This window comes from Dasypus novemcinctus, chromosome 4 (assembly GCF_030445035.2).
Source record: "Dasypus novemcinctus isolate mDasNov1 chromosome 4, mDasNov1.1.hap2, whole genome shotgun sequence".
In the NCBI taxonomy this organism is placed as follows: domain Eukaryota; kingdom Metazoa; phylum Chordata; class Mammalia; order Cingulata; family Dasypodidae; genus Dasypus; species Dasypus novemcinctus.
In genome coordinates, this window is record NC_080676.1 from 77,296,213 (window position 1) to 77,320,640 (window position 24,428).

Sequence of the window (24,428 nt, forward strand, 5' to 3'; positions counted from 1 at the left end):
GCTCTGGTGACAAATGAGATTGCTATTTGTTGAAACCTTTTCCCAAAGTAGGGTGGTGCTTGGTGAGAGGAGAGAACAGGCTTATTATCAAATGAAAGAGGGAAGTGGGGAAGTGAGGCCCCGTTAAGACAATGAGTACAGGATAATAGGAGCTGCCTTCTCAGGCAGGGGCTGGGAATGATGTAATAGATGGAGACAGAGATGAGAAAGGCTTCAGAGGAATAAATGAGGCAAACAGGGTGTTAGCACTTGTGTTTTATCTCCTGGATCCTCCTGGGAGTAGAGAGAACAGAAGACTAAGATTTTCAACCATAACAAGTCTAATGGTTTCTTTTGCACAACATTCACCCTTCTTTTCCATGCTGAAAATCCATATTTGCAAGGGTCATAGACATGAGACTAATTCCTTAGCCCTGGGGTTTGCATATTGTGCCCCCAAGGTAATGATGTCAATAAATACCCATCACACAGGGGCTGGACGTGGGGGGACAGGCAGGGGGCTCAGACCAGAACTCAGAGGAGGCTGAATTCAGTCTTGGGGTGCCATGTGGGGAGTGGGGCCGATCCTGCCCTGCTACTGTCCACTGTCTGACCTTGGGCACGCTTCCCATCACCCTGTGCCTTCGCTAACTCATCTGCAACACCGTCCTTACAGGGCTGTTATGAGGATTAAATGAGGATCCACACGAAGTACTTAGAACCGTGTCTACCGCCACCACGGAAACCCCCCAAGACGTGCGCCATTATTTTCTAGGAAGTGCCAAACTGACCACAGTGCGAGTGAGCCAGGACGGCCCGGCCTGGGAGGGCTTTCGGGAGGTGTCTGGTGAGCTCCTGGTTAGAGCACCGGAGGTTCTGACAGGGGGAGGGGAGCAGGCAGGACTAGCAGCTGGAGGGGGGTCCAGGGGTCTGGCAGGGTGGGGTTCCCAGGGGTAGGCGGTGATATTGGGGGAGGGCAGGCTTTGGCTATATAAATTCTTAATAAGACTCTAATCTCAGGCTCCTCACATCATACAACAGGATCACCAGTTGCAGTGAGGATCAAATCCAGTGAAGCAGGGTCGGTGGGGAGTATGTGGTCAACAGTTAGGCACTCTGCAAATCTAAGGCAGGAGAATAGTTCTTCGTAGCCTCACAGCACCTAACGCAGTTAGTTCTGTGTTTAGAATAAGCCTTAAACTGGCAATACTGATTTCCAGAGAGACCTGCAGTAGAACCCCTCTTATACCTGCCACCCTGGATGAGAAATGAGAGAAGGAAAAATATAAACTATTTGAAATCTGGGAAGTTTTTTTTAAAGCCTCTGACTCTTCCAGAAGAGCTCACAGGCCTAGGTGGCCCCTCTTCCCAACCCCAAGCCCCAGGGAAAGGGAGGGGAGACAGCCTTCCCCCTCCCCCAAGTCAACACACCAGTCAGAGTCCAGTCACCACAGGCCAGAGTCACACAAATCCTGGCGTTTCCTGCTGACCTAGACTCTACCCAAAAGCAGCTGTGCGGCAGCTCCATGAGCACCTCCCGCCTCTTCCACTCCCCCACCCCAACCAGAGTCCTGTCCCCCTCCCCGCAACCCAGGGGCCGCCCCGGGCCCCAGCGGAGGCTCTGCCTCTGGGGGTGCCCTTGGGTCCCCAAGCACACGCCAACTTACTTCTTTAGCCACTCCACAATGTCCTCGGCTGTGGCTGCGTAGTTGTCGTACTGGAACAGAAACTTTCCTTTCCTTTGAGACAGGGAGAGATAGAGCGGGCTCAGCCAAGACGACAAATGCCCTTGGGAAGGAAACAGGTTTCAGCGGGGAGCAGGGGACTTACTCGAAATAGCAGATGGTGGGGTAGCCACGCACACTGTACTCTGTCCTGATGTTCTCAAAATCAGACGGGTAGATGTTCATCCCCGCCAGCACCTGGGGGAAGGGGAGAACGGACAGGTCACGAGCTGCCTGTCCAGCTGTCGCCGCTCACAGGAATAGGTACACCAGACAGGGCCTTCTGCCGGACAGACTGACGTGGTTCAGGCAGCTGGAGAACGAGGCAGGCTGAGCTAGTCGGCTTCTAAGTACCCAAGACCTCCAGGAAAAGCCCACCACTGGGCCTGAGTGCTGCCCTCCACACAGGCGGCCCCTTCCGCCGGCCCTGCAGCAAAGCCATCCCAGAGGGAAAACACAGTTCTGACAGCTGATGAGGAAACTAAACGTGGCCTTGCCGCCAAGTTCAAACAGGTCTTCACGTGGGGCTGCTGCCACCCACGTACATACACAGTACACCTTTCCTCTGCCCGTCAGCTCGGGCTGAACTCCTCCTAAGCCACAGAAATAAGGGGTCCTCGGGCATTTTCCTGGTCTGCCCTCTGTCTGTCCACATAGGCTGGATGTACAACACTTTCCAACGTCAGGGCACCGACGTGGCCAGGAGACCATGGTGGTTCTCCAGGACGAGGCGTCGCCAGCACCTGCCCAGCCGTGCTCCCTCCAGCACCTTCTCTTTCCTCCTGTTTGACACCATCCCCCACAGCCCGGGGTGACTATAACCTCAGAAGTCTGAATGTGTTCTGGTCCCAGAAGTCCACATGTCGAACACTCCTGAACTGCGGAGGAGAATTTTAGTACCTGTGTTTCCGGGGACAAGGCTAAGGAGTGAAAACACCCTAGGACCAGAGTATCCCCGAACTCCTCTTCTCCTGAAGCAGGTACCTTCTTCCCTAGAGCTGGGTCAGGCACCAGGAAAGAGAATTTTGTTCTCACCAGAGAAAGTCAATATAATGGCCAGGTGCAGGAAGGCTTCTGCAAACCAAGGTGGCACGGAAGAAAGGGGGAAGGCAGTTCAACGAGCCACTAGCAGTTATGGAAGCAGAAAGAACCCTGGGAAGCTGAATCTTACTGAATGTACTTAAGGATGTACAGGAAGAGAAAAAGGGAAATAGTGGGTTAGTGGACACTGAACTTGATCTCAGAAGTGGCTTCCAACTACAAGTTGTGTGACCTTGGGCAGGTCACTCACCCTCACAGAGGCTCCTTGTTTGGAAGATGGGAGTATCACAGGGCTCTCAGAGAACTGAATGAGACAACCCGTGTCAGAGCTTTCTACACAAAACTGGTGCTAATACTCCTCAAAGCTCCTTGCTTCCCACCAAATTCTCTAGGTGAAGGGAGCCACCAGTGCCTCTGGTCCCTCCAACCCTAGAAGCATCTAAACAGGTCTTTTCAACTGTTTCAAGTACCTAGCATAATGCCTCACATACAGCAAGCATACAATAAATGCTTGTTACATCACTGTTATTTTTCCCAGCCCATTTTGGAATGCTGCAAGGAACACATGGAGAATACGAAATAAGAAATAGAACTTATTAGAAGCCATAGATCCCTCTGAAAGCTGTTTTGTTCATTTCCCCAGACTGATTCCGCAGCCCGTTGCAGGAATATTTGTCTGTTTTCAAGTTCTTTTTTTATTTTATGTCTAATTGATCTCCTAATGTCAGCAGGCATTCACCACAAGATTAAACTTCCAAATCTTCCTCTTTCATTACATCACTTTCCTGCACAAAACCTTTCAATTCCACTGAACACCGGCTAATGTCTAACGCCATGCATACTCGATGCCCATCTGGCCCTGTTGCATTTTTGTATCCTTCTTTTCTACAGAACCCTTCACTGTATACCTCCTGGGGTTTGGAGTTTGATTCACCCCCGGAAGGAGATAATCTGAGGTTTCTGTAAGGGAGGAGAGGGACAGTCTGCCTCCCACAGCACCTTGCCCCACACGGCAGAAGGCGTGGGATCGGCCATGGGGATGCCAGTGGAGAAATCCTGCCGCCCCACCCAGTAGACATGTTTCCCCTCTCTGTGCCAGTTTCCTCTTCTGCAACTACTGCATGGGGATATTGTGAAGATGCCACAAGAAAATACATGTATCAATAATCTCGAAATATAGAAGCTATTTTTGTTAATACAACTATTCTGCTCACATTACGTGACCCTGACTCTGCGCTTTCCTGTTCCCTGGCTTGAGACGCCCCAGTGGGTTACCCGTGAAGATGCATCCATCCTAAGAGGTAAAATCAATTCTACCCCCTGGGCAGCCTTTCCAAACCACTCTTACTTGTGGTGAGCTCTGCATTCTCACTTTCCATAGCACTTTTGTATCACACTGGAGGCAATTATTAGTTAATGAAACAAATATTTTAACAAGTATGTACAAACACTTCTCAGAGTTTGTGAAGCTGAATGAGGCAAAGCAACTGGTCTCAACTGGAGATGAGGCCACTGCACCACCCGCCTACCCACGTGCACCGGGCCATTGGGCCAGCACAACACACTCTTGGGGTCAGCCCTGTGGCCTGGAATGCCCGCGGAAGCTTCCACAAAGCAGGTAGCGTGTGAGTGAGCACTCAAAGGAGGGTGAGATTTCAACAGACATTCCAGGAAGAGAAAACAGAGGTCAAAAAAACAGGATGTGGCCCAAGAAATGGGGAACATTTCTGTTCAAATGGACTGTAGAAGGGAGTAGTAAGAAAGGAGGCGGGTGAGTTAGCTGGGGCCACTCCGGGAAGGACTTTAAGTGCCCCCTAAGAAACAAGGACTTTGGGAAGGAGGTGATGGAGATACCAAAGATTCTGAGTGGGAGCAAACCTGCCCCAGCCGACTCTTTGAAGTATAAAGGACAGGCTGTTGGGGGAGGTCATGGGTCAGGGACCAGAGTGCTGGGCAGGGAGAGGGCAAGGAACGTGATGGGGAGCTGGGTGGCAGTGCCCCGAGAGATGGACACGGTGGTGGAGGGGCCAGGGCACTCAGGAAGGGTCCTGAAGGAAAGCTCGACTGCCAGATGGGAAGATGCTGAATGCCCTTTTAGACATCCTGCATTTGGGACAGAGGGAGCCAAATCGGCCTGTGACATCCAGCAGGTACTCTGCCACCCGGGACTGGAGTGTACAGGAAGGACAGGCTATACAGTTACACTTTGTTGAAGCTATGGACATAAATCACTGACCACAGCAAACCAAGGAAAGCCCAGTGCCTGGTCCTTGCTCCAATGTGTTAAAAGGAAGGTGGAGAGCAGAACCCGGGGGCCAGCCACGTGAGCCTGCATGGTGCTCTGTGGCTTACAGAGTGATTTCCACACGCTGGTCCATCCGCTCTTTGCAGTGGGACAGCACTGGTTTTGTTACCCACATTTTATAGGTGGGGAAACTGAGGCTCCAAGGCTAAGGAGCCGGCCCAAGATCGCCTAGCTTGTTAGCAAGAGTCAGCACCAGGCCCTGATCTGTACAAATCTCTCCCATCAAATGATCCATTTCACCATCTTTACACCAAGACTTGCGCACCAAGGCCAAGGTTAACAAAAGACAGGCAGAGCGCAAAGGCTCAGTGTGGACGTCAATGACTGGTGAGGCCGGAAAGAGGAGGCAGACACAGACAGGGAGCAGTGTGACACCCACTGAGGATGTCAGCAGGAGTAGACTGGGGCAGACACCGATGACTCACCAAACGTCAGTGACAGCAAAGAGGCAGCCCTGATTTTGGAAAATGGCAAACACTGCGTGTCTCTCACCTGGCCTGGCTTCTTTCTCAATGACATCCTAAATTTGGACACCTCCCAAGAAATCTTTAGAGGAGGAGGATTTCTGGCCCTGGTCACAGACATGGCTAGCCAAAAGGGTTAAAAAGCGACAGAGATGAAGGAGTGAGGGGAAGCACTGGCCCAGCTGGATTCTAGCAGGGGACTGAGAGGGTGGGAGGGGAGAGGTTTTGATTTCTGGGGAAGAGCAAAGCCTACCCGAGTCTCATCTCTGCTCTGCAGGCGCCCGCCCCTGCGGCCCTGTGCTTGGTTTCTGGGGAGCTGCAGCTGCACAGGAGACCTGGCCTCTAGAGGCCTCCGGGAGGCAGATGGGGCCCCTCGTGGCCAGGCTCCTTCCTTCTTCATGTAACTGGGAAAAGGTCAGAATTTCTCGAAAGGGGAAAACAGAGCCAAACAAACCCTAAGCAAGAAAATGCAAAGGTCAAGAAAGAGCTGAATTCACACAACACAGGTGCCTCGTGCACCTATAAGGAACATCTCGGCATGAGGCCAGGCTCTCCAGGGACACGGACCGTTCCACGACCTTGTCTGTAATGTTGTCTTGGGACCTGGGAAGGGCAGTTTTGTATGTCTAGCCCTGGGCTCGAGGCAGGAGAGGCAGTCCTCTTAACCCACAGCCTCTTCAGGCAGACCCAGGAAAGAGCCTGGTGTAAGCCTGGGGTCTGGGGAAAAGGTCGCCATCCCCTAGATGCCTGTCCCACCTCGTCTCTGTCCTTATTAACAAATGCTTCGAATTCCTTTAAAAACAAGGGACAGCTCATTCCTTCATTTGCCAGCAGGTACTGGGTACCTACTATAAGCTTGCAAGGAAGAAACAGAGATGAACTAAATACAGCTTCCACGCTCAAGCAACTCGCATTTCAGTGAGAAAACCATATCATAATTAGCATCGAGTGGTGAGCACAGTGAGCTGGAACAAAATAGCGATGGGCGACCCGGCTGTGTGTGACAAGAACAAGCTCTGTGGGAGTGGGGGGGCGGCCTGTGGGAACACTGCGCTTGGCAGGTGGACGCGGCACTGGCTGACAGTCATCCGTAAGCAGCCCACGGCTGGCTGCAAAGCCTTCTCTGCTCTGATGGGGCCAGTAAAGGTAGTTCGTGATCTTATCTGGGGCTGGACCTGTTTGCCTTCCCTTCTACCACCGAGTATGGAAGTTGAGCCTGGAAGTTTGAGAAGCATAAGCAGGCACAGGGAGGGAGAACGCTGCGGGTAATTAAGTCTTTTCTCCAGGCTAAATAATCTTAAAATGTGATATGTATGGAGGTCCCAAAAAATGTGACCTGAAACTTCCCCAGAGTGATGCTGCATGTGTGCCTCGAGGCCAAACGTCTCCAGGCAAGTTTCTAAAAATTCATTAGTGAGAAACAAGCAGGACCTTGCTCTCTCCCGAGAATGAGGTCAAAGAGAAAGCATTTGTTCTCCGCAACCCAACCTTGCTGCTGGGCTAGCAGGGCAGTCCCCAGGCCCAAGTGCTGCCATCGATACTGTTTAAGTTGAATTTGAACTAATAACTAACTTAATTTGATCCATAAACATCAAGAAACAGCTTCCAGACCTCAGAACTTCCACAATGGGCCTTGAGTCAGCCCGATCAAGACAGTGCCTCCAGATAACCTTTCATTAAAGTCGTCTGGATTTTTCCACACTCCCTGGAGGAGCTAGCAGCTGTTTCTTGTGTCCCCCATACACACGCGCAAATGCACACACACACACAACCTCTGCTACTCAGGGGCAAGTGTAAAAATGGCCGGACACACAGCATAGAAGGAAAAAGCCTGTCAGGGTGGGGGACCGCGGGGGAACGAGGACCACGCAGTGGCTGGCCCCTCGGCCCTGGACGGCCGCCCCTCCTCCTCCCTGCACTCTCCTCCTCACTTCCTACCCCTCTGCTCGAGCCCTTGGAGGTCCCTCTTCCGCCTCCTGTCCCCTATGGGTGGGCACCTCTCCGCTCTCCTTCAGAGGATGCCTGCGTTCTCAGTCGTCCAGCTCGCCCCCAGGACTTGCCTCCTTCTGCTCCGTTCCCACCATTCTTCCCGACCCACGGGAAGCCCAGGACTCCAGGAAGCCCGCAGGCCACTGTCCTCGTGAGCCTTTGAGCTTGTAGTCTGCGCTGATGTCACCACGCTCTTTTCTTTGACAACGGGTTCCCGAGTACTTGTTCTTCCACTTTGGAGCCTAAGCCCCAAGATTCTGGACCCTTCATGTTCTGCTCTTGGCCCCTGGCCCCAAGGCAAACTTTGGTGTGTGTCTTGCTGGCTTCCTGACTATTTCATCACTGGCCTTTGGCATGTACCAAAGTCCCCTGTTCCCAGCAACCCCGTGGAGCTCCCAACACCCACAGAAAGCAGGTCTCTGAGTCCTATGCAAAACGTTGTTTGAAAAACGGGCAGTGGGGTATGGCCACATCATTCTTTTAAATCCTGCCAAAACCTCAGGTGAGAGAGAGAAGGCAGGCGCCACCCGCCCTTCCCGGCCTGCGGCGTCTCACTTACGAAGTGGCCTCGGAGCTCGGTGGCGGCCTTCTGGAAATGTGGCATGATCCTCTTGCACACGCTGCACCCTGGTCACAGGCAGGAGAAAAACCGAACGCGTTACCAGTGATCTCGGGCCTCTGTTCGCTGCCCTTCCTTCCTGGCCTGTCCCTGACAAGCTTGTACCCAGCCTCAGGAAGCCCAGGACTGTCCCAGAGCCCAGGGAACATAAAAGGAGCACGAGGCAAAGGGACAGAGCTTGGTCTGGATGGCATCCAGCAGGACACAACGCCCAGCAGTCGCTCAATAAAACGTTCGCCGGAATAAACAAACACTAAACGACCGGAGAAGAGCAAAGCAGTGAGTAATTTAGTGCTGCTCCTGAGTTCAGTGGAAACTGGGGGAACCAGAAAAGGGGTCAGGAAAGCCACCCTCTTCCTGACATGCACGGAGAACACGGCTAAAAGCCTCTCCTCCCTGCCCAGCCAGAGGCTGCAGATTAACCTGAGCCAAATGCCACAGAAGAAAAATGTGCGACCACAAATGCAATGACTTCCTGGTTTTCAGGCCACTGCTGTCTTTCACTAGCAGGGACAGTCAAGCAGTAAGGGCGGGGGGCAGGCCAAGAGTGAAAGGGGCTGGTGTGGCCACGTGCTCACCGTCACCTGGCCCGCTGGGTGGCCTGGGACAGGTGGCCTCCTCTCTCCGGGCTCACTCTCTTCTGGCAAAGGATAGGGCTGGACGCTGGAGGATTCTGGACATCTTTGACTCAATACTCTCTGGGTTTTGTGGCCTAAAGCAGTCAAGCTCCTCGCTGGGAGACGTGACGCCTCCCAGCCATGGGCACTCAGGGGCAAGACAGCCAGACCCCAAACATCTACTACTTCACTGCTGTAAACCCACCTCTTCCCTGAAACCAGAGCAGGGCACATTTCAGAGACACGAGAACAGTCTCCTCAGACTAAGGAATTTTAACGTGCCAGGCTGTGACCCTTTCTGACTACAGCTCTGCTGCAGAACAGGCTTGGAGACATGTCCAAAGGCCACATAAATCACGTGTCAGTCAGGTTGCTGGGTCTCAGTGGCAGAGGGGACAGGGCCATGTGGCAGGGGATTGGCAAGTGCCGATTCACGTTTAGCTGGCAGACAGTGAGCAGAGTAACGCGAATGACAGAGGAGCTCAAGGAGGTCAGAGTTCCTTCCAGCCCACCTGCAGCTCGCCTGCTCAAGTCAGTAGACTTGGTGTGGATGCACAATACTCTGCCATGAAACTCCAAAAATGCCGCCGGCCCCCACCCCAACACTCCTGCCTGGCAGATGGACACACGTGTGCATCTTGTCTATTACGTCTGGGCTGACGTTCAGGTTGGGGAAGCTGCCCACAGCGCGGTCCCACGGCACCTGTCCTCAGAAGACCAGCTGCGCCTCATTTCAGTAGCTGTCATGCCAGCACGCCACCACAAGCAGCATGAAGAAAGGAGAGGATGCTTGCAGGGGGAAGCCGTTCCCACTGCGGGGACTCACAGGGGAGGGGAAGGATGCAGGGACGAGAGCACCAAGCTCCTCTGCTGGGTGCCTGTTCACCGGGGAGCAGTGACAGACACCAGGGCAGACACCACGCAGCAGAGGCAGGAGGAGGCTGCCCGGTGCAGAGGGAAGGCCCAGCCCTGCAGCCCCCTTGACCACCGTGGGCTGTGTGGCCCTGCGCAGGCGACTGAGGTGTCCCCATCTGTGAAGTGGACACAGCATGTCCTGCAAGGCTAAGACCCAGAGACCACACTCAGGGACCACAGCTGAGTGCCAGAGAGAGGTCTCGCTCAGCGCAGGGCCTGAGAGCTCGCCTGCCGGTCAGTGGCGGAGGAAGGGACGGGATGCTACCGGCAGACAGAGGGACGGGACACCATTCCACTGCCCAGGAGAGGAAAAGGGGTGCCTGTAGCCCCTCATCTACTCTTCGCCTCCTCCTCCTAAGCAGAAGTGGCTGGCGCTACGGTAGGAGCCTGATGCCCGCCGGGCTGCATTCACCCAGCAGGGGCCGGCTGTTACCTGTCTCCAAGCCCGGCCTGCAGCCTGCAGCAGCCTCATTCCCCCAGCCCCCTGCAAAGGTTACATCAGCCGGTGCCCCTGGGGTGGGTGCAGAGGTGACGGAGGAGTACAGGAAGTGAGAGGCTAAGCCACAGTTTCCAAGTTAACTGTACCAAAGACCGTGCTGATGCTGTGATCCCCACATGAGTTTATCTTTCCCCTGGGTCAGATGGGAGGCTGGGGAAGAGGGAAGGCCAATTATCACCCTCAACCCCAGAAAGTCAGAGCAGTCAGCCCTTTCATCTTCTCATTAACTGACTCACAAATTTTCGAAGAATCTGCGATTGCTCCTGGGGACCCAGATTCCCTTTCACAGTTAAAGGCTCCCACTGCCTTTGGGTTCATTCACCCCAAACGTGATCAGAATTCCCAGTGAGGGAATTGCTGTATATCCCAGTAAGACGCTGAATCACAATAGCATGAAGGCTTGATTGGATTAGTGTACTAAAAACTAACTTTGTTGCATTAAAAAACGAGAGTCCTGAGTTATCTGTGCTTAGGAGACCATCCAATCCAACTTCTCCACTGAAAGTCTGAATTTAATCACTCTGAGTTTTCTCCTCCCCAAGCACTGACATGCTCTGTGACATGTACAAGGTACCTGACTTCTCCTCGCCCAGCTTCTTATAGAAAGATAATAACCAGGCTCACCTCCCGGCTGCCACAGGCAGGAAGAGTGCGCCGCCAGCCGGCAAGGGAGAGCGGGTGGGGAAGGGCACACATATTCAGGGGCAAACCGCGAGTGAACCAAGCTCTCCTTTACAAAAATTAACTAGTGTCGTGATGCCGACACGACCCTGCTTTGTGTTGCGTCCTATACACCGTTACACATTTTCATTGAACAATGAGTATGTAGTGAAGGTCCAAAGATCAAACAAAAGGAGGCTGAGGCAATTCTCAGCTGGGACAGACTGGTGGCTAATTGTATGTGTCACCTTAGATAGGTGATGGTGTCCCGCTGTTCGGTCAACGCTGGCCGAGGTGTTACTGTGGAAGTACTGCATAGTTGGGATTAGCATCTACAGGCAGTTACCTTCAAGTGAAGGAGACGGCCCTCAGCAACGCGGCTGTGGCCTCACCTACCCACTGGAGAGTTTAACAGTAAGAACTGGGGGTTCCAGAGGTCAGAAGAATTGCTGCCTCAAGACTTCAATCCTCACTGTAATTTCCGGCCTGCCACCTGCCCTATGGAACTTGGATTTGCCAATGCCCACAAAGGCATGAGCCAATTCCTTACGATACATAATATATATAATAAAGCATTCTGGTGGTTCTGTTTCTCAGGAGAACCCTGGCTGAAAGAGGCAATTAATAAACTCCCTCGGAGGTGGAACAAAAAGGGGTGAAATCAATTAATGAACATTAATGAAGAGAATGTTCAGGGTTAAAGAGCAGACTGTTCTGGGGCAGAGCTGGACCTCACAGGAAGCGGGAAACCAGGGCCTCCTCCCGAGCCTGGCGCAGCCCTGGGCCAGCAGGCTGCCTGGGGAGGAGGCCAGGGACCCGGCAATCAGAGCCCGGCTGGGGAGAAGCTGTCAGGGGGAACAAACTACAGAGCCGAGTCACAACCCCAGAGAGACACCTGGCCGGGGGCACGCAGTTGCCAGGGCGAGGGGGGCAGGCCTTTGCTTAAAGAACTTCTCAGGAAGGAGGAGTCAAGGCAGGCCTTCGAAAGCAAACAGACCGCCAGCGCCGCGGCGCGGGTGCCCGCCTGTGCGGTGCTTGGGCACACCCATCCCAGCGCACAGCTCCTCTGGCTGGCCTTTAGGCAGACACAGGCCTCGGCTTCCTGAAGGGCTTAGGCAGTCACAGAGTCACAGCTCCCCGGGCTGAGGCAGAAGGCAGAGGAGCCCAGGACAGCAAGCAGCTGGGGCTTCAAGGACCATGCTGTTTCTGTCGCAGCTGTGCCATTCTGCCACTGTAGCTAGAAAGCAGCCGTGGCTGATGTGCACACACATGGGCACTGTTTCAGTAATTTATTTACAAACTGGCCCACAGGCCAGTTTGCTGACCCTAAATTAAGAGGGTTATGAAGGAATGGGAATAACCAACACCTAGAAAAGAAAATATCAAAAGGCACTACCTGTGGTAGAGTAACCACTAGAGTGGGCGGCAAGTAGTAAGGGTAAGTATTGTTTTATGCGACTTTTGCTTCAGCTCATTTACACACGGTGTATGCATACTTCCAGTACTAGGTTGCAATGTAAGGTACCTTCAGTGCAGTGAGTGGTAGTCAAAAAGTTTGAAAGTACTTTTTTTTACAGATGGAGGTCTGGAGAGGTGAAGGACAGGTCAAGGTCGTTGGCAGCAGAGCTGGAATTGGAACCCAGGCCTTTCAGGCATCATCTCGACGCCTCTGCTGCTCACGGCCTCCTGCCTCACACCAGCTGAGCCCAGATGCTGGGGTCCCCTGGCTCCCTGGTCCTGACGCCCTCAGCCCCCCTGTGTGGCTCTAGCACAGAGATGGAGGGGCCCAGAGTCTGGGGGAGCTGCTGCCCAAGAAGTGGGTCAGGCTCCGGAGGACGAGCAGTGACCGCGACCCGGGGCTGCGGAAGAGCGGCGGCCCCGCCGAGAGCACCCCAGCACCCAAGACAGGGATCCACACCAAGCAGGGCACACATGAAGCAGAGGGGTGGCCCGGGAAGGCGGGCTCACTGGGGCGCAGACCCGCGTTGCCGGTGGAGCAATCTCAGGGTGCAGCAGGGCAGAAGGATGTGCGTTCTAGAGAAGAAAAAGCAGTGGGTGGGGAGGAGCCCGAGGACAAGGCGAAGACCAAGAAAAAAAGGGTCAACAAGAGAGATGGGGCAACCAAAGGGATTCAGCTTTATAAGGAAGAGGGTTGGGGCGAGTTCCCAGGCAGCTCCCCCTTCCTAACCACCAGCCCTTTTCCCTCCCCAAATAAAAGACTGAACAACGAACTCTGCCCCAAAAGATAAAGTTCACTCACAGGGAGCATAAAACATCATCAGGAGAGGCTTCTCTTCCTTCTTCAGAAGCCGTCGGAAATCCTAAGGCAAAAAAAGAGGATACAGGCAGGTCACATACAGCACAAAGACCACAGAAGTGGGCTGGGCGGGGGAGAGCGCTTCAGAAACCACACAGGTGCGATCTGGGGGTTGGGAGATGCAGCCAGAGCCGGAGCGTCAGGAGCTGGAAGAACAGCCCATTCTAGATCACCCTTGCACATTATGGATGGGGAAACAGAGGCCCTGAGGGCAAACGTCTTACTGAAGGCCACCTGGGAGGATGAGATGGCCAGGGCCAGATCACTGCTTCTACCTTCAGCTCCACCTGAATGATGAAGCCATCGTGAAATATGTGTGTCCCACACGGCTGTTCAATGGGCTGCTCCTTCTTCATGTGACCTATGCAGTGATTTTGTTGGAGTGATGGTGGCTGTTATAACATCTGCCTAACTTGGCTTGGTGGGAACTGGGCTCCTGGAGGACCTGCTTATCGTGGTAACACAGCATTAACCTGTACCTGCTAACCTCCTCCACCTGGCTCCAGTCCCATCCCGTCAATGTCACTGGGGATCCACTGTGCACACAGAATGAGGCATGCTCCCCCCTTGAGGAGGTTACAAGCTACATGGAATCGTCTGTATCTGTAAAATGCTTAGAACAGCACCTGGAGCCTTATATTGGCAATTATATGTTAAATAAATACAATAAATGTGAAAAGACAAAACAGTCACAACAGTGCTAATGCCAAGACTTAAAGCGGGATGGGAGACTTTTCTTCTAATGAGAGCCAGTGATGTATGGGAAAAAACAAATTTATCAAGGACTGCAGTGACACACCATGATAGAGCATATTTTGATTAAAATAAGCTTCTCTGGCCAGTTTCCACAGAAGGAAATGTGAGGTTTTCCTCTTGCAAAAGAGGAAAATACGAGAAAATTTCAAAATGCAGCTTTTTGGCAGCAGCAAGTCATTAAGTAAATAAATGATGGTATGTCCTGTATAATGGAATACTGTCATATCATTAAAAACAATGGAAAGGAATATTTAATGTCACAATAAGATGTGCATGTTATATTAAGTTGAAAGGAAAAGCCAGTTACAAAACAGGATATAAAATGTAATGACATTTTTGTGACTATAATAATATTTATGTATGCATTACACTGAAAGCCTGGAAGGCTACCAAAAAAATCAGTAGTTGCTATCTCTTAATGGGAAGGTAAAGAACAATTTTTATTTTTCCTTTTATGCTTGAGCTGTTTTCTAATTTTTCAACAATAAAGATATATTACTTATAACTTTTCAGTTAAAGAAAAAACAGATTACAAATATTTGGTAGGAAGTTAAAAACATTTCAAAATAAGTTCTGAAAACAATGATTCTCATTTACATAACTAGAGGGTTAAGGTGCTCATTTTAATACAGAGTTGGTAACCAAGCTCTTTGGTTCTGACTAGGGGTGAGAGGAGTAAATACTTTTTAAATATTTTTCTCAGATCCCTGGAGATGAAACCTGACATAAGATCTGAGAAGAAAAAGCTTTTCTGAGCCAATAGCAAATTGGTTTCATACCCTCAGTAACAGAAACACTACATTCAAAGATGCTTAATTACTTCCAATAAATGTAGAATGCTATATAAATATGAGTCAGCAATTCAAGCTTGAATTTGGAACTTTTAGTTATTTCATGTGGGTAGAAAAGCACCTTCTACATGAGAAAATATTGCAAAAGGTAACGAGGATTATCTGCAGGTGTGAAACATTTTTGCATATATTCCTACAGTCACAGAAGAACTACCTGAGGAGTTTCAGGGCATGGATGTTTGGGGTGAGGGGAGGGCAGGCAAGTTCTTTCCAGGAAGGCAAGAAACATTCATGGTCATAAAACCTACTGAGGAAGAACACCACGAGCAACTGCTCGAGTGGCTGTTTTTGCACAGCGACGGGCACTGTACCATCACCTCCCGGCATGTGCCCCTCTTCCTGTGGCCCCACCAGGCTTCTTTAAAAAGACCTTGTCTTCTAGCTCATGAGACTGGTGCTTTCTCTCCAGTTGCCCAGCCCTTAAAGTTGGAATCACCACAATCCCATATGGCTGGCCCAGGATGACCACGTGTCATTGCTCTTCCAGAAAATACCAAGGACATGATTTTCTTTTGATCTAACCAGCACTAAGAGGCCACCAAAGAGTATGGCTTCATGAGCCATTTGCAATGTCAGAGAAGCTCCTGCCCGCCCCTTACGTGGAGGAACAAATAAGCAAATCGGGCACACACAGTGAGCACAATTCAACCAGACGCACCTACAGGCCAGGGGGCAGGCCGAGGAAGAGGGGATCAGGGTTGTCGGGCAGCTTTTGTTTAAGACGGGGAGAACTTGTGAAGACTGTGATAACGCTGAACTATCTCTCCACCCCACCTCCAACCCCTGCCAAGTTGGAACTTGAAGCTTAAGAGACTAAATAACGTGATCGAAGTTACACAGCGACTCAGTCGTAGGGGCCTGACCCAAGTCTCCGGAACTCCAATCCAACTCTCTCAGATGATTCTGTCACTTAAAGGAAAAAACAAATTGCTAAGCCAATGCCAACACTATCTGGATTATATAAGAAGGATCTTTAAATCTGTATTCTTGGAAGGAGAGCCTAAATCTGTCAAAATACATTAGCACGAGGAGGTGAGGAATGAAGAGCGTTCCTGAGGCACTATCAGCTGTGACCTCCTGTCAGACACAGGCAGGAGATGGGGGGGAGGATAAAATCTCAGGGCGCTGGCCTAGTTCCCTTGGAGGAAAGCACAAATGGTCCCAGAACACTTCTATTTCTCAGTTCCTTGGGTCCTCTCCTCAGGGGGGAGCTCCCAGTTTCCAAGAGAACCAACAGAAAATCACCTTTTCACTGTCAATGTGGACGACATCTTTGGCTCCAGGATCTTCCTCCCATAGTGGCGGCCCTTTTGGATCCTTCAGAAAGGCCACCATGGACTGAGGAAAAGAAGAGAGAAGAGAAAACGCATTTTAGCCAGCAAAGGAGGGAGGAGGGAGAATCAGGAACCTGCCTGGGGTTTGCTGGCTTGGAGACCAGGTGCCGGCAGGGGACAGCATGGGCGTCCATGCGGGGGGGAGGGGGTGCCGTGACATCACTGCCAAGTGTCCCAGAAAGGCACCGCCACCACCCACATCAGGCTGTTTCGATCACATGACACCTCGCACACTCCGGCCGGCCCTGCGTCTGCATGGTCGCAAAGAGGAAAGTTGAGACCACTGATCGGCTTACTCAAACCAGAGACGTGTTTCTGCTCCTACTACAACTCAGCCGTTCCAGGAAGCCTCTCTAATCAATTGGAGTAAAGGAGCCCAGTCGTCAAATCAGAAACTCCCACATTCGCGTGGCCACTAAAACTGTCAATCCCATCAACTGATGGTCATAGCTACTTATCATCTGCTTGCTATTTCGTGATTTAAATTGGAGTGGACTTGACTCCGATCCTCCTCTGCCTGTGTGAATCCCTGGGCTAGGGCCCGAAGACCCCGGCAAGGGCTCGCATCTACGTTGCCTGCTTGCTGCTGTGCTTCTCCCCCTGAGGGTCCCGCTCCAGGCCACCAGGGCTGGAGACCTGACAAGACCTTCAGGCTAAAGGGCTTAACTAGTCATTGTGATGTGGACACTTGACTGAGATCTCCACTCCTAGGGAAGATACAAATGGGGCAGGGGAAAGGGGGTACTGTCCCTCCCCTCTCCACCCAGACCTCACTGGTCCAGCCAGAAGTGGCATTCCCTTCCCTCTTAGACGGTCACTCTGGGGAACGGTGCTTGAAGTCTGCGAGAACCAGAAACCCTGGAGCAAGTTGTAAATGGAGCCCCCAATTTGATCGAGCAAGATTCTGTTACTTCTGTCAACCCTGAGCAAGCTCCAGTGACAGAGGATGAAGGCTAGGGATGATCCTATGTGTGTTGGGGGACAGAGGGTGAGAAAGGAAAACACCCTTTTCACACGGTCACACACTTAGCCCATCCCCTGGTCACACACTGAGAAGGCCCAGGTGAGCCACTCCTTTCTGAAGCCTCCTACTTGCAAAGAGCTACTGAGGGAAAATGGGAGGCAGCCGAGACTGTGTAGGAGTTCATTCAGGTAATGCTCCCTGTCTGTCCAAAGACAACGCCTCCTGGCAAAAGAAAAAGGCTGTTCCTGCCAAGACAGAAGGCAGATCTGCCCTTCCTAGTCCCTTGTCAGAGCTTCACTGTGGCAGAATAAGCCAAAATGGCACTGGGAGGGCTTCCCTGAACCCACACTCACCCACACCACGTGAAAAAGATGTGTCTAGGTGCCTGCCTGCCGTTCCAGAAAGACCTCATGCAGGGCACAGGGCGCACGATGGAGCTTGGGAGTCGGGAAACCCGATTCACGTGAAAACATGGACTTTAATGTGTGCACACACAGTGACTCTAGCGGAAGGGTCCAGGACTTTCTATAGGTTCTCAGTGGGATCAGGAGCCCCAAATAGGTTAAGGCTTCCTGCTTTGGAGGGGCTCCTACTGCCACACCATACCAGCTGTGCCGCGCCTGCCTCAGTGTTAAAAAACAAAGATGAATGCAAATGGAAAAGGAAAGAAATGGCCTCTTTCAATTTAACAATCGAAACAGTCATGCTAATAATCATTTGCTTTTCAGGTGGGGATTATTCTTGTTTAACTGGAGAGAACGCTCCATCGCACAGGTTCTCTCCAACTTGGTCCACCAAGACGGTGGATGGCAAAGTCTGCAGGGAGGAGTGCTGGAAGCCTGCCCCCAGCCCTCCTGTGCCGGTGATCTGAATCCCAGGGAACTGGCCTGACACTGCGTCCCAGCGTTCAGGGCGTCTTCGTGGCTGGGGAACCACACACACAGCTCCGGGCCCCTGGGAGAAGGCCACGCAAGGGTCATCTGAATTTAGGCTTCCAAACACCTCTGGTCTTTACTCCTCACGTAAGGACTCTGGTGGATGGACTGCTGAGAAGCAAAAGGCCGCTCCCATAGAAAGCTCCTCTCTCTCTTCCTACTCTTTGCGAATGCGGTGGGGGGTAGGGAGCTGTAAGAAGCCCTCCTTTCCCTGCCTCTGGGCTCTTCAGGAGCCACGTCACAGTCCCTGCTACCGAGACCCTGCCCAGCTGTGCGGGGACAGCAGCAGCAGCCACAGAATTCCAACAGCCAGGTGTGAACCCTGCCAGGGGTCCCTCCCTTGCGCTGCAGGTAGGGCCCCAGGGAAACCCTGGACGAAAGCTAAGCAGGGGCCAAGGAGGGTTCTGGTCTTGGGCGCGCAGGTGAAAAGGCAGACGCCCGCAGGCGAACGCTGGGCCACTCTCCCCTGCCCTGGAGAATTCCTGGGACTGCTGCAGTCCCTGGCGGCCCTGGGGACAGAGGACGTCCTCTCTCCACCACGTGCCCTCACTACTGAAACTGAGGCTTGGGCTCTGTACAAGGCTCGGCCACTTCTCCCGCTTGTTGAGGGAGAAATCACAGGAGGAATGGGAAGGCAGACACTGTACACCTGGTCTCTGTAAGGAGTGGGACAAGGCCAGGACTCTGCCTCCCCACCTAAGCGCAGACCAGCTGAGAGAAGAAGAGGCCCCTTGCGACTTTCCTGCTAAGTCCTGTAGAGTTGCTACTCACTGCTCCATGGTCCAGGACAGGCTCCTACAGGGGCGGGGCGCAATACAAACGGAACACTGCCTCCCCAAACACCCAGGCCCCTATTTCCACCACGGCAGGAACACTTGCCCCATTGCACCCAGCTAAGTCTTGCTCCTGGGGAGTGCGTGTGCTCCTGAAGACTTCAGGTGATGTCTTAACACGGGGGGTTAGGCAAATCTAGTTGGCATAATTTTCTAAGTGTTGAAATGGGTGTTAAGGAGATGAGTCATCAGGCCAAGTCTGTGCATAAGGTAAAAGCTGTAGCAAACTAAAAAAGAACTAGTGTTAGTGGATAAACAAGAAATGGCCTGGGGATATGGGGGAGAGAGACGAGGGAGATGGACAGAGAGAGAGAGAGAGGGAGGCACGGGCAGCTGCACACAGATGGACAAGACGAAAAAGAATGGGAGGAGAAGCAGAAGGAGAAAGAGAGGCAGAGACAGGCATGCAGGGTCCAAGCCAGTCTAAGAAGCAGGTGACTTAGAGAAAGTGAGTTCGGCACGTGCTAGGACCAGAATATATGTACAGTCATGGCCCAGCCAGCGCAGGGGATGGTGCCTGGACCTAAAGTAGAAGGGGACACCTGCGTTGAAGGAGGACAGCTGCAGTGCAGCAGCTGTGATGACATGTTGGCACCTGCACATCACAGCATCTCCATATTTATTTTTCATTTGTGCTTTTCCATCTACTTTGAAATTGGATTTGTAGCAGGGAACATCTCAGTGACATGCACATCTCATCTGGAACAAGTTACCTTGGACCCAAAGTGCCACCCTGCCTGTGTCCTGTACTCTGCTAACCTGGGAACATAAAATCCCTTCTAGGCCTGTGGGGCCTGCAGGAGACTGAGAGTGCCAGGACACTACCCCAGAGATGAAGGGAGGACTCGGAAGCCACAGCAAAAGGAGAGGCGTGGCGTCTCATGCCACACCAGACAAGTGCTGAAAAATCCACCAACTTATCTATAAGGCTGGGTCATTCCCATGTCAACAGGTACAAATTTTTTTTTCAGATATTCTCCTGGCATATGCTCAAGAGGTAAAAAAAAAAATCCCCTAGGTCATTCGGAAGAGCTATTTGTGCAATCCGCCCTCCCTTCTCTCAGAAAGAACCTGGCAGGCTTTTGACGTCCATTCAGACTCCACCTCTGCTGAGAATGAGGGAAGAAAATTTACCTTAAATGTCACAGCTCGGTTATATTCAGTATGAAATGCACCATCCCTGTCAAATGAGGAGAAAAGGGTGTTAACATTAAGAATGGCTGTGAAAATACATACCTTTGGTTTCCTGCAGCATCTTAATAAGATTTAGCTTTTGAACACAGTTCAAGATTTTTTTTTTAAAGAATTGTGAAAACAAACAAAATCCTTCTGAAATAAAACTAATCTAAAAATCCCTGTTCATGCGAATGCCAATGGAAGCTTTCAGCACTTACTTGAAATTGGAAACACCCAGGTGCACTTACTGGTAATGGAATAAGTCGACCTTTTTGTCCTTTGGGCTCAGGTCAACTTTCATCTTCTTGCACAATTTTCTACTGTCTGGGTCACTGAAAGACAAGGATGTTGGGAACCATTTGTTTCCTGAAGTCCTCACAAAAGTACTGACAGAGCAAAAGCTTCTGGTGACCTAAGAAATAAACGAGGTAACTTGGAATTCTCAATAGAAAGGGCGTAAGGACCGAAACAAGGTGGGCGCTCAGAGAACTGGAAGAGAGAGAACAACCAGCAAGATACGGGCTGATGGCAAAGGACAGGGACAAGCAGGCAGGAGGGGATGTGCTACCACATGTAAGGGTCAACTCAGATCCAAACAAAGGAAGGGCCCGGAAGCCTAGGAGTAGACAGTTCATTCTAAAAAGAAACATGAACTAGTCATCATCAGGCCAGTGTACAGTTCCTGACCCTGGCTGCTCATTAGAATCACTTGGGGACATTTTTAAAAAGTAATGATTGCTGGGCCCTCCCCAGATAAAAATTATAGCAGCATGTCTGCAGGGGTAGGGCCCAAACAGGATTTTTTGTTTTTAAAGCTCCAATGTGCACCATATGCCACCTGCCATATACCATCTGGCCAGGATAAGAGGAAAATATTCTACGATATTGAAGAAGTTATGAAATGTGCCTAGATACTGATGAAAGCTGAAAAGAGAAGGGGGAAGGGCCTCCCTTGGCTTCTGGGGTATTCCACTCTCGTAGTTCTCCTAATAAGGAGCCAGTGTCCAGAGCCATTCACAGTTCACAGAGCCCTCATCATGCACCATCTCATCTAATCTTGGTGTCCTTCCTGTTAGGCCACTGGTTCTCAAGATGAGGCCCGAGGACCAGCAGCACCAGCACCTTTCCAGGAATCTGTGAGACCCGCAAACTCTCGGCCCCCTGAATCAGACAGTCTGGTGGCAGAGCTGAGCTATCCCGTTTTAACAAGTCTTCCGGGTGAGGCTGACGCATGCAGTTTGAGAACTGCAGTGTCCTGCACTGGCCCTGCCTCCTCCGCGCATTCTTGGATGTGCGTCCTCCCCCAGTGCCCCACGCACTGACCTCTCAGAGACCTGGCCTGGCCTGCAGCTTCCCCGGCCCTCACTGCACGGTCAGCTCTGCCCAACGAGCAGCACGAGGCAGTCAGCTCCGTCCACCCCGGCTGCTCTGGGGCCATCCCAGAGAAGGCATCATGGCCGTCCAACACCCACTGACCACAGGTGACTCAGGGGAAACGTCTTCCTGCCAGGTATGACAGTCACCTGGGGAGGGACCTTCATCTCCCACCTGTTTTCCTAGCTCACAGCCATCCGCTTCACACAGCTGTGCACCAGCCCCACAACAGATGGACTAATTAAACCATTCAGCTCAATTCTAAAAGCAACACTTAGTAAATGGACAATCAAAATAGTAGAACCTTGTTTTAAATGTAAATACACAATTTGCAGTTCAATAAGCGTGCCTCACTAGAGGCATGATGGGGGGGGGGTCTGCGAGGTGGAGTGTCAGGCATTCCCCTGTCCCCACTTCAACCCACGCCACTCGGGCTCTTCCCTCGTGTTTAGCCCTAGCTGTCTCAGTCACCTCTGCAGCAGCTGCGGCTTCCGGGTCAGTGCCTCGCCACCGCTGGGGACTCGCAAGGCGTGATGAATGCATCATCGGCTCTTCCCCAAGGCAATGAGTGCGTTTTAAAATAGAGAGAGCCCAGGCAGTGCGGGGAAAGCCTGGGGGGGGGGGGGGGGATGAGGGGCAGAATCATCTACCAGAAGAGCTCCTGAAAGGGCATCCCATGGCTGCTGGAGGCTGGGAACTTTCTTACCCCGACCACCCTCTGGGGATGCCGCACACTCCTCCACGGACAGCAGCATTACAGTTTGGGCCTGCCCCATCCCTCAGGGCTCTGTGGTGAAGCCAGCTGACAGGTGGTGGGTTTGTGTGAGAACTGTCGGAGGTGCCCTTTCCTGCCTGAGTTGATTCCCTGGGAGGGAGGGCTCGACTAGGGATGTTTACAGCCCTTCACTTGGCACTCTGTTTGTCCCCCGTTTGGCTGTGCCTGACTGTTTCTGTGAGCATCTACTGTCCACCCAAGTGCGGCAAGTAGCCACCAGGGCAGGGACCTCCCCAAGGGCCCGCTCGGTGACGCTTGTGCTTGCCCTACGGCCACGACACCCAGGCTGCGAGTCCACAAACCAGACGGGAGAAGCCCCAGCCCAGCCCTTTTCCAAGGAGCCTGGCTGCGGGCCTCTTCCTGTGACTTTCCCAAGCAGAGGCAGGAGTGACAGGGCTCAGACTCATTCAAACCCCAGGCCTTGCCAGCTCTGCCAGGACCCCCTCCAGGGGAAAATCATGCTGTGGCAGCCTTAGATCCCCCGGGAGCCCAGGCCAGGCCCTGGACCACTGCTTCAGCCAAGCAACCTGGCACAGAGGCTCTCCCGCCTGTCCAGCCCAGCCGGCAGCCCAGGGCCCTCGTCCCGGTGACACTCATTGCTTCTGTCTCCGACACAAGATTCCTTCTTCCAGACTCTGGACAGCCCTCCTCCTTATGGGGAATGACACTGAGGATTGTCTTCTCCACCCCAGACACACACAATCCCCACAATCACAGAGGGGTGCGCAGGGAGAGGTCCGAGCACACTTCCAACAGAGACCCCAGCGCCTCAGGCCCCCACCTCCACGACTCCCACCCTCCCTTCCTTCCGCTCTCTCCACAGCACCTGTCGCCATCTGACCAACTTGTCCACGGTCCCCCACACCAGAGATGTTTACTCCACGAAGGAGAGGACCTCTTGTTCAGAGCTACTGCCCCCGAGTTACAACAGTCGCTGGCACACAGTAGGCCTCTAGAAATGACCTGACTCAATGGGCGAACGAATGGAGTGAATTACAAATTGAATCACACTGGGCTGTTGCCGCTGGGATAAGGCGCTGCACCTTTGGCTCTGGGATTTGTCAACCTAGCACCAGGAATCCTTCCAGGGGTCACTTCCTGACCACATTCTCTCAAATCTGCCCCCTTGGTCCTCTGATTCCTGTCTCCGAGTGTAGAACCGTGTGTGCACACACACACGTGCATGTGCTCTAATGTGCAGTGCAGACACTGAGAGTCACGAGTTCAAGAAAGATCTGGGTTTAGAGATGAAGTATGATGAATTGATCTGGCCAGGGGACGAAGGAACCAGGGGGGATGAAGATCACTGTCAGGGACCAGGGTGAATGACCTGGCAGCGCTACGGCCCCCACCCACTCCTCCTCTTGTCCCTGTCCTGTGGGAACTGGCCATTGATTGAGGGCCCCACTGAGGAGGCTGGAGCCTGGCCTCCTTGGACCATCCATTCACCTCCTGGTCCAGGGAGAGAGGCATCGGGCCACCTATCTGCTACATCTTATCCCTGCCCATCTCCTTTCTTGGCTGTCTTCTACCCAGAGTGTGGAAGGAAATATTGTGGAGGTCCCTCCATCTTCCTCCCACCCGTGCCCAGGAGGCACACATGCATGGGCGTTTTAGTTTGCGTTGCTGTGGGGTGACTGGCTGCTAGACTGGAGGTGCTGCTGTAGGTGTGAGGTGCTGCATTTACTGGATCTTTGGGGCAGTAACGAGCATCCAAGGGACTGGTAGCATATTTTCCTGGGAGCCTAGGCAGGGGAGGCAAGTCGTTTTTCACTAGCCACAGCCTAAGTACCAGTCCCTCCCTGGAGGAGGCTCAACAGCCAGCTGGGAGGACGGCTTCCAGACTGGCTCTGTCGCCAGCCAGTCCTGGGGCCCTTGGCACAGCCCTTGGTTTCCCAAGCTGCAGAATGCAGTTGTTTGCATGAGCTGAACAGTTTTCTGATTCACCCACAGGGGCAAGTATCACCAAAGCATCAGGGCAGTCTACCTTCTATCCTACCAGATGAAGCAGAGGTCAGAACCCAGGACAGAAGATGGAGACACAGAAACATGCAGTCATCTCTCCCCTCGCCTCCCACCAAATCCTCACCAGCCACAGTCTGCATTCCTACGTCCTGGCAGACCAGGGTCAGCCTTCTCACCACAGGACAGAAAGAACATGACGTGCAACGGCAGGACGCGAAGCCTCCAGCCTGTCTTGGCCACTAGCGGGGTGGCCTTGGTCAAACGTGGCCCATTGGTCAGGGAAGGGGATAAATCCTTCTCCCATATGCCAGGTCTAACATGGCCCTGTGGTGGGTA

General features: G+C 52.5%; 1 protein-coding gene across 2 annotated transcripts in view; it reads right to left on the reverse strand.

Moving 5' to 3' along the window:
• The window catches only part of PDIA5 (protein disulfide isomerase family A member 5), an 89,404-nt gene that overhangs the window by 34,090 nt on the left and 30,886 nt on the right, over nt 1-24,428 (reverse strand). For both annotated transcript variants that reach the window (XM_004465791.3, XM_071214740.1), the window contains exons 4-10: nt 20,227-20,310; nt 19,937-19,982; nt 15,982-16,074; nt 13,073-13,133; nt 8,062-8,129; nt 1,810-1,901; nt 1,647-1,718 (exon numbers count right to left, since the gene is read on the reverse strand). In XM_004465791.3, the coding sequence (XP_004465848.1) occupies nt 1,647-1,718; nt 1,810-1,901; nt 8,062-8,129; nt 13,073-13,133; nt 15,982-16,074; nt 19,937-19,982; nt 20,227-20,310 (516 nt within the window). The remainder of the gene's footprint in view (nt 1-1,646; nt 1,719-1,809; nt 1,902-8,061; nt 8,130-13,072; nt 13,134-15,981; nt 16,075-19,936; nt 19,983-20,226; nt 20,311-24,428) is intronic.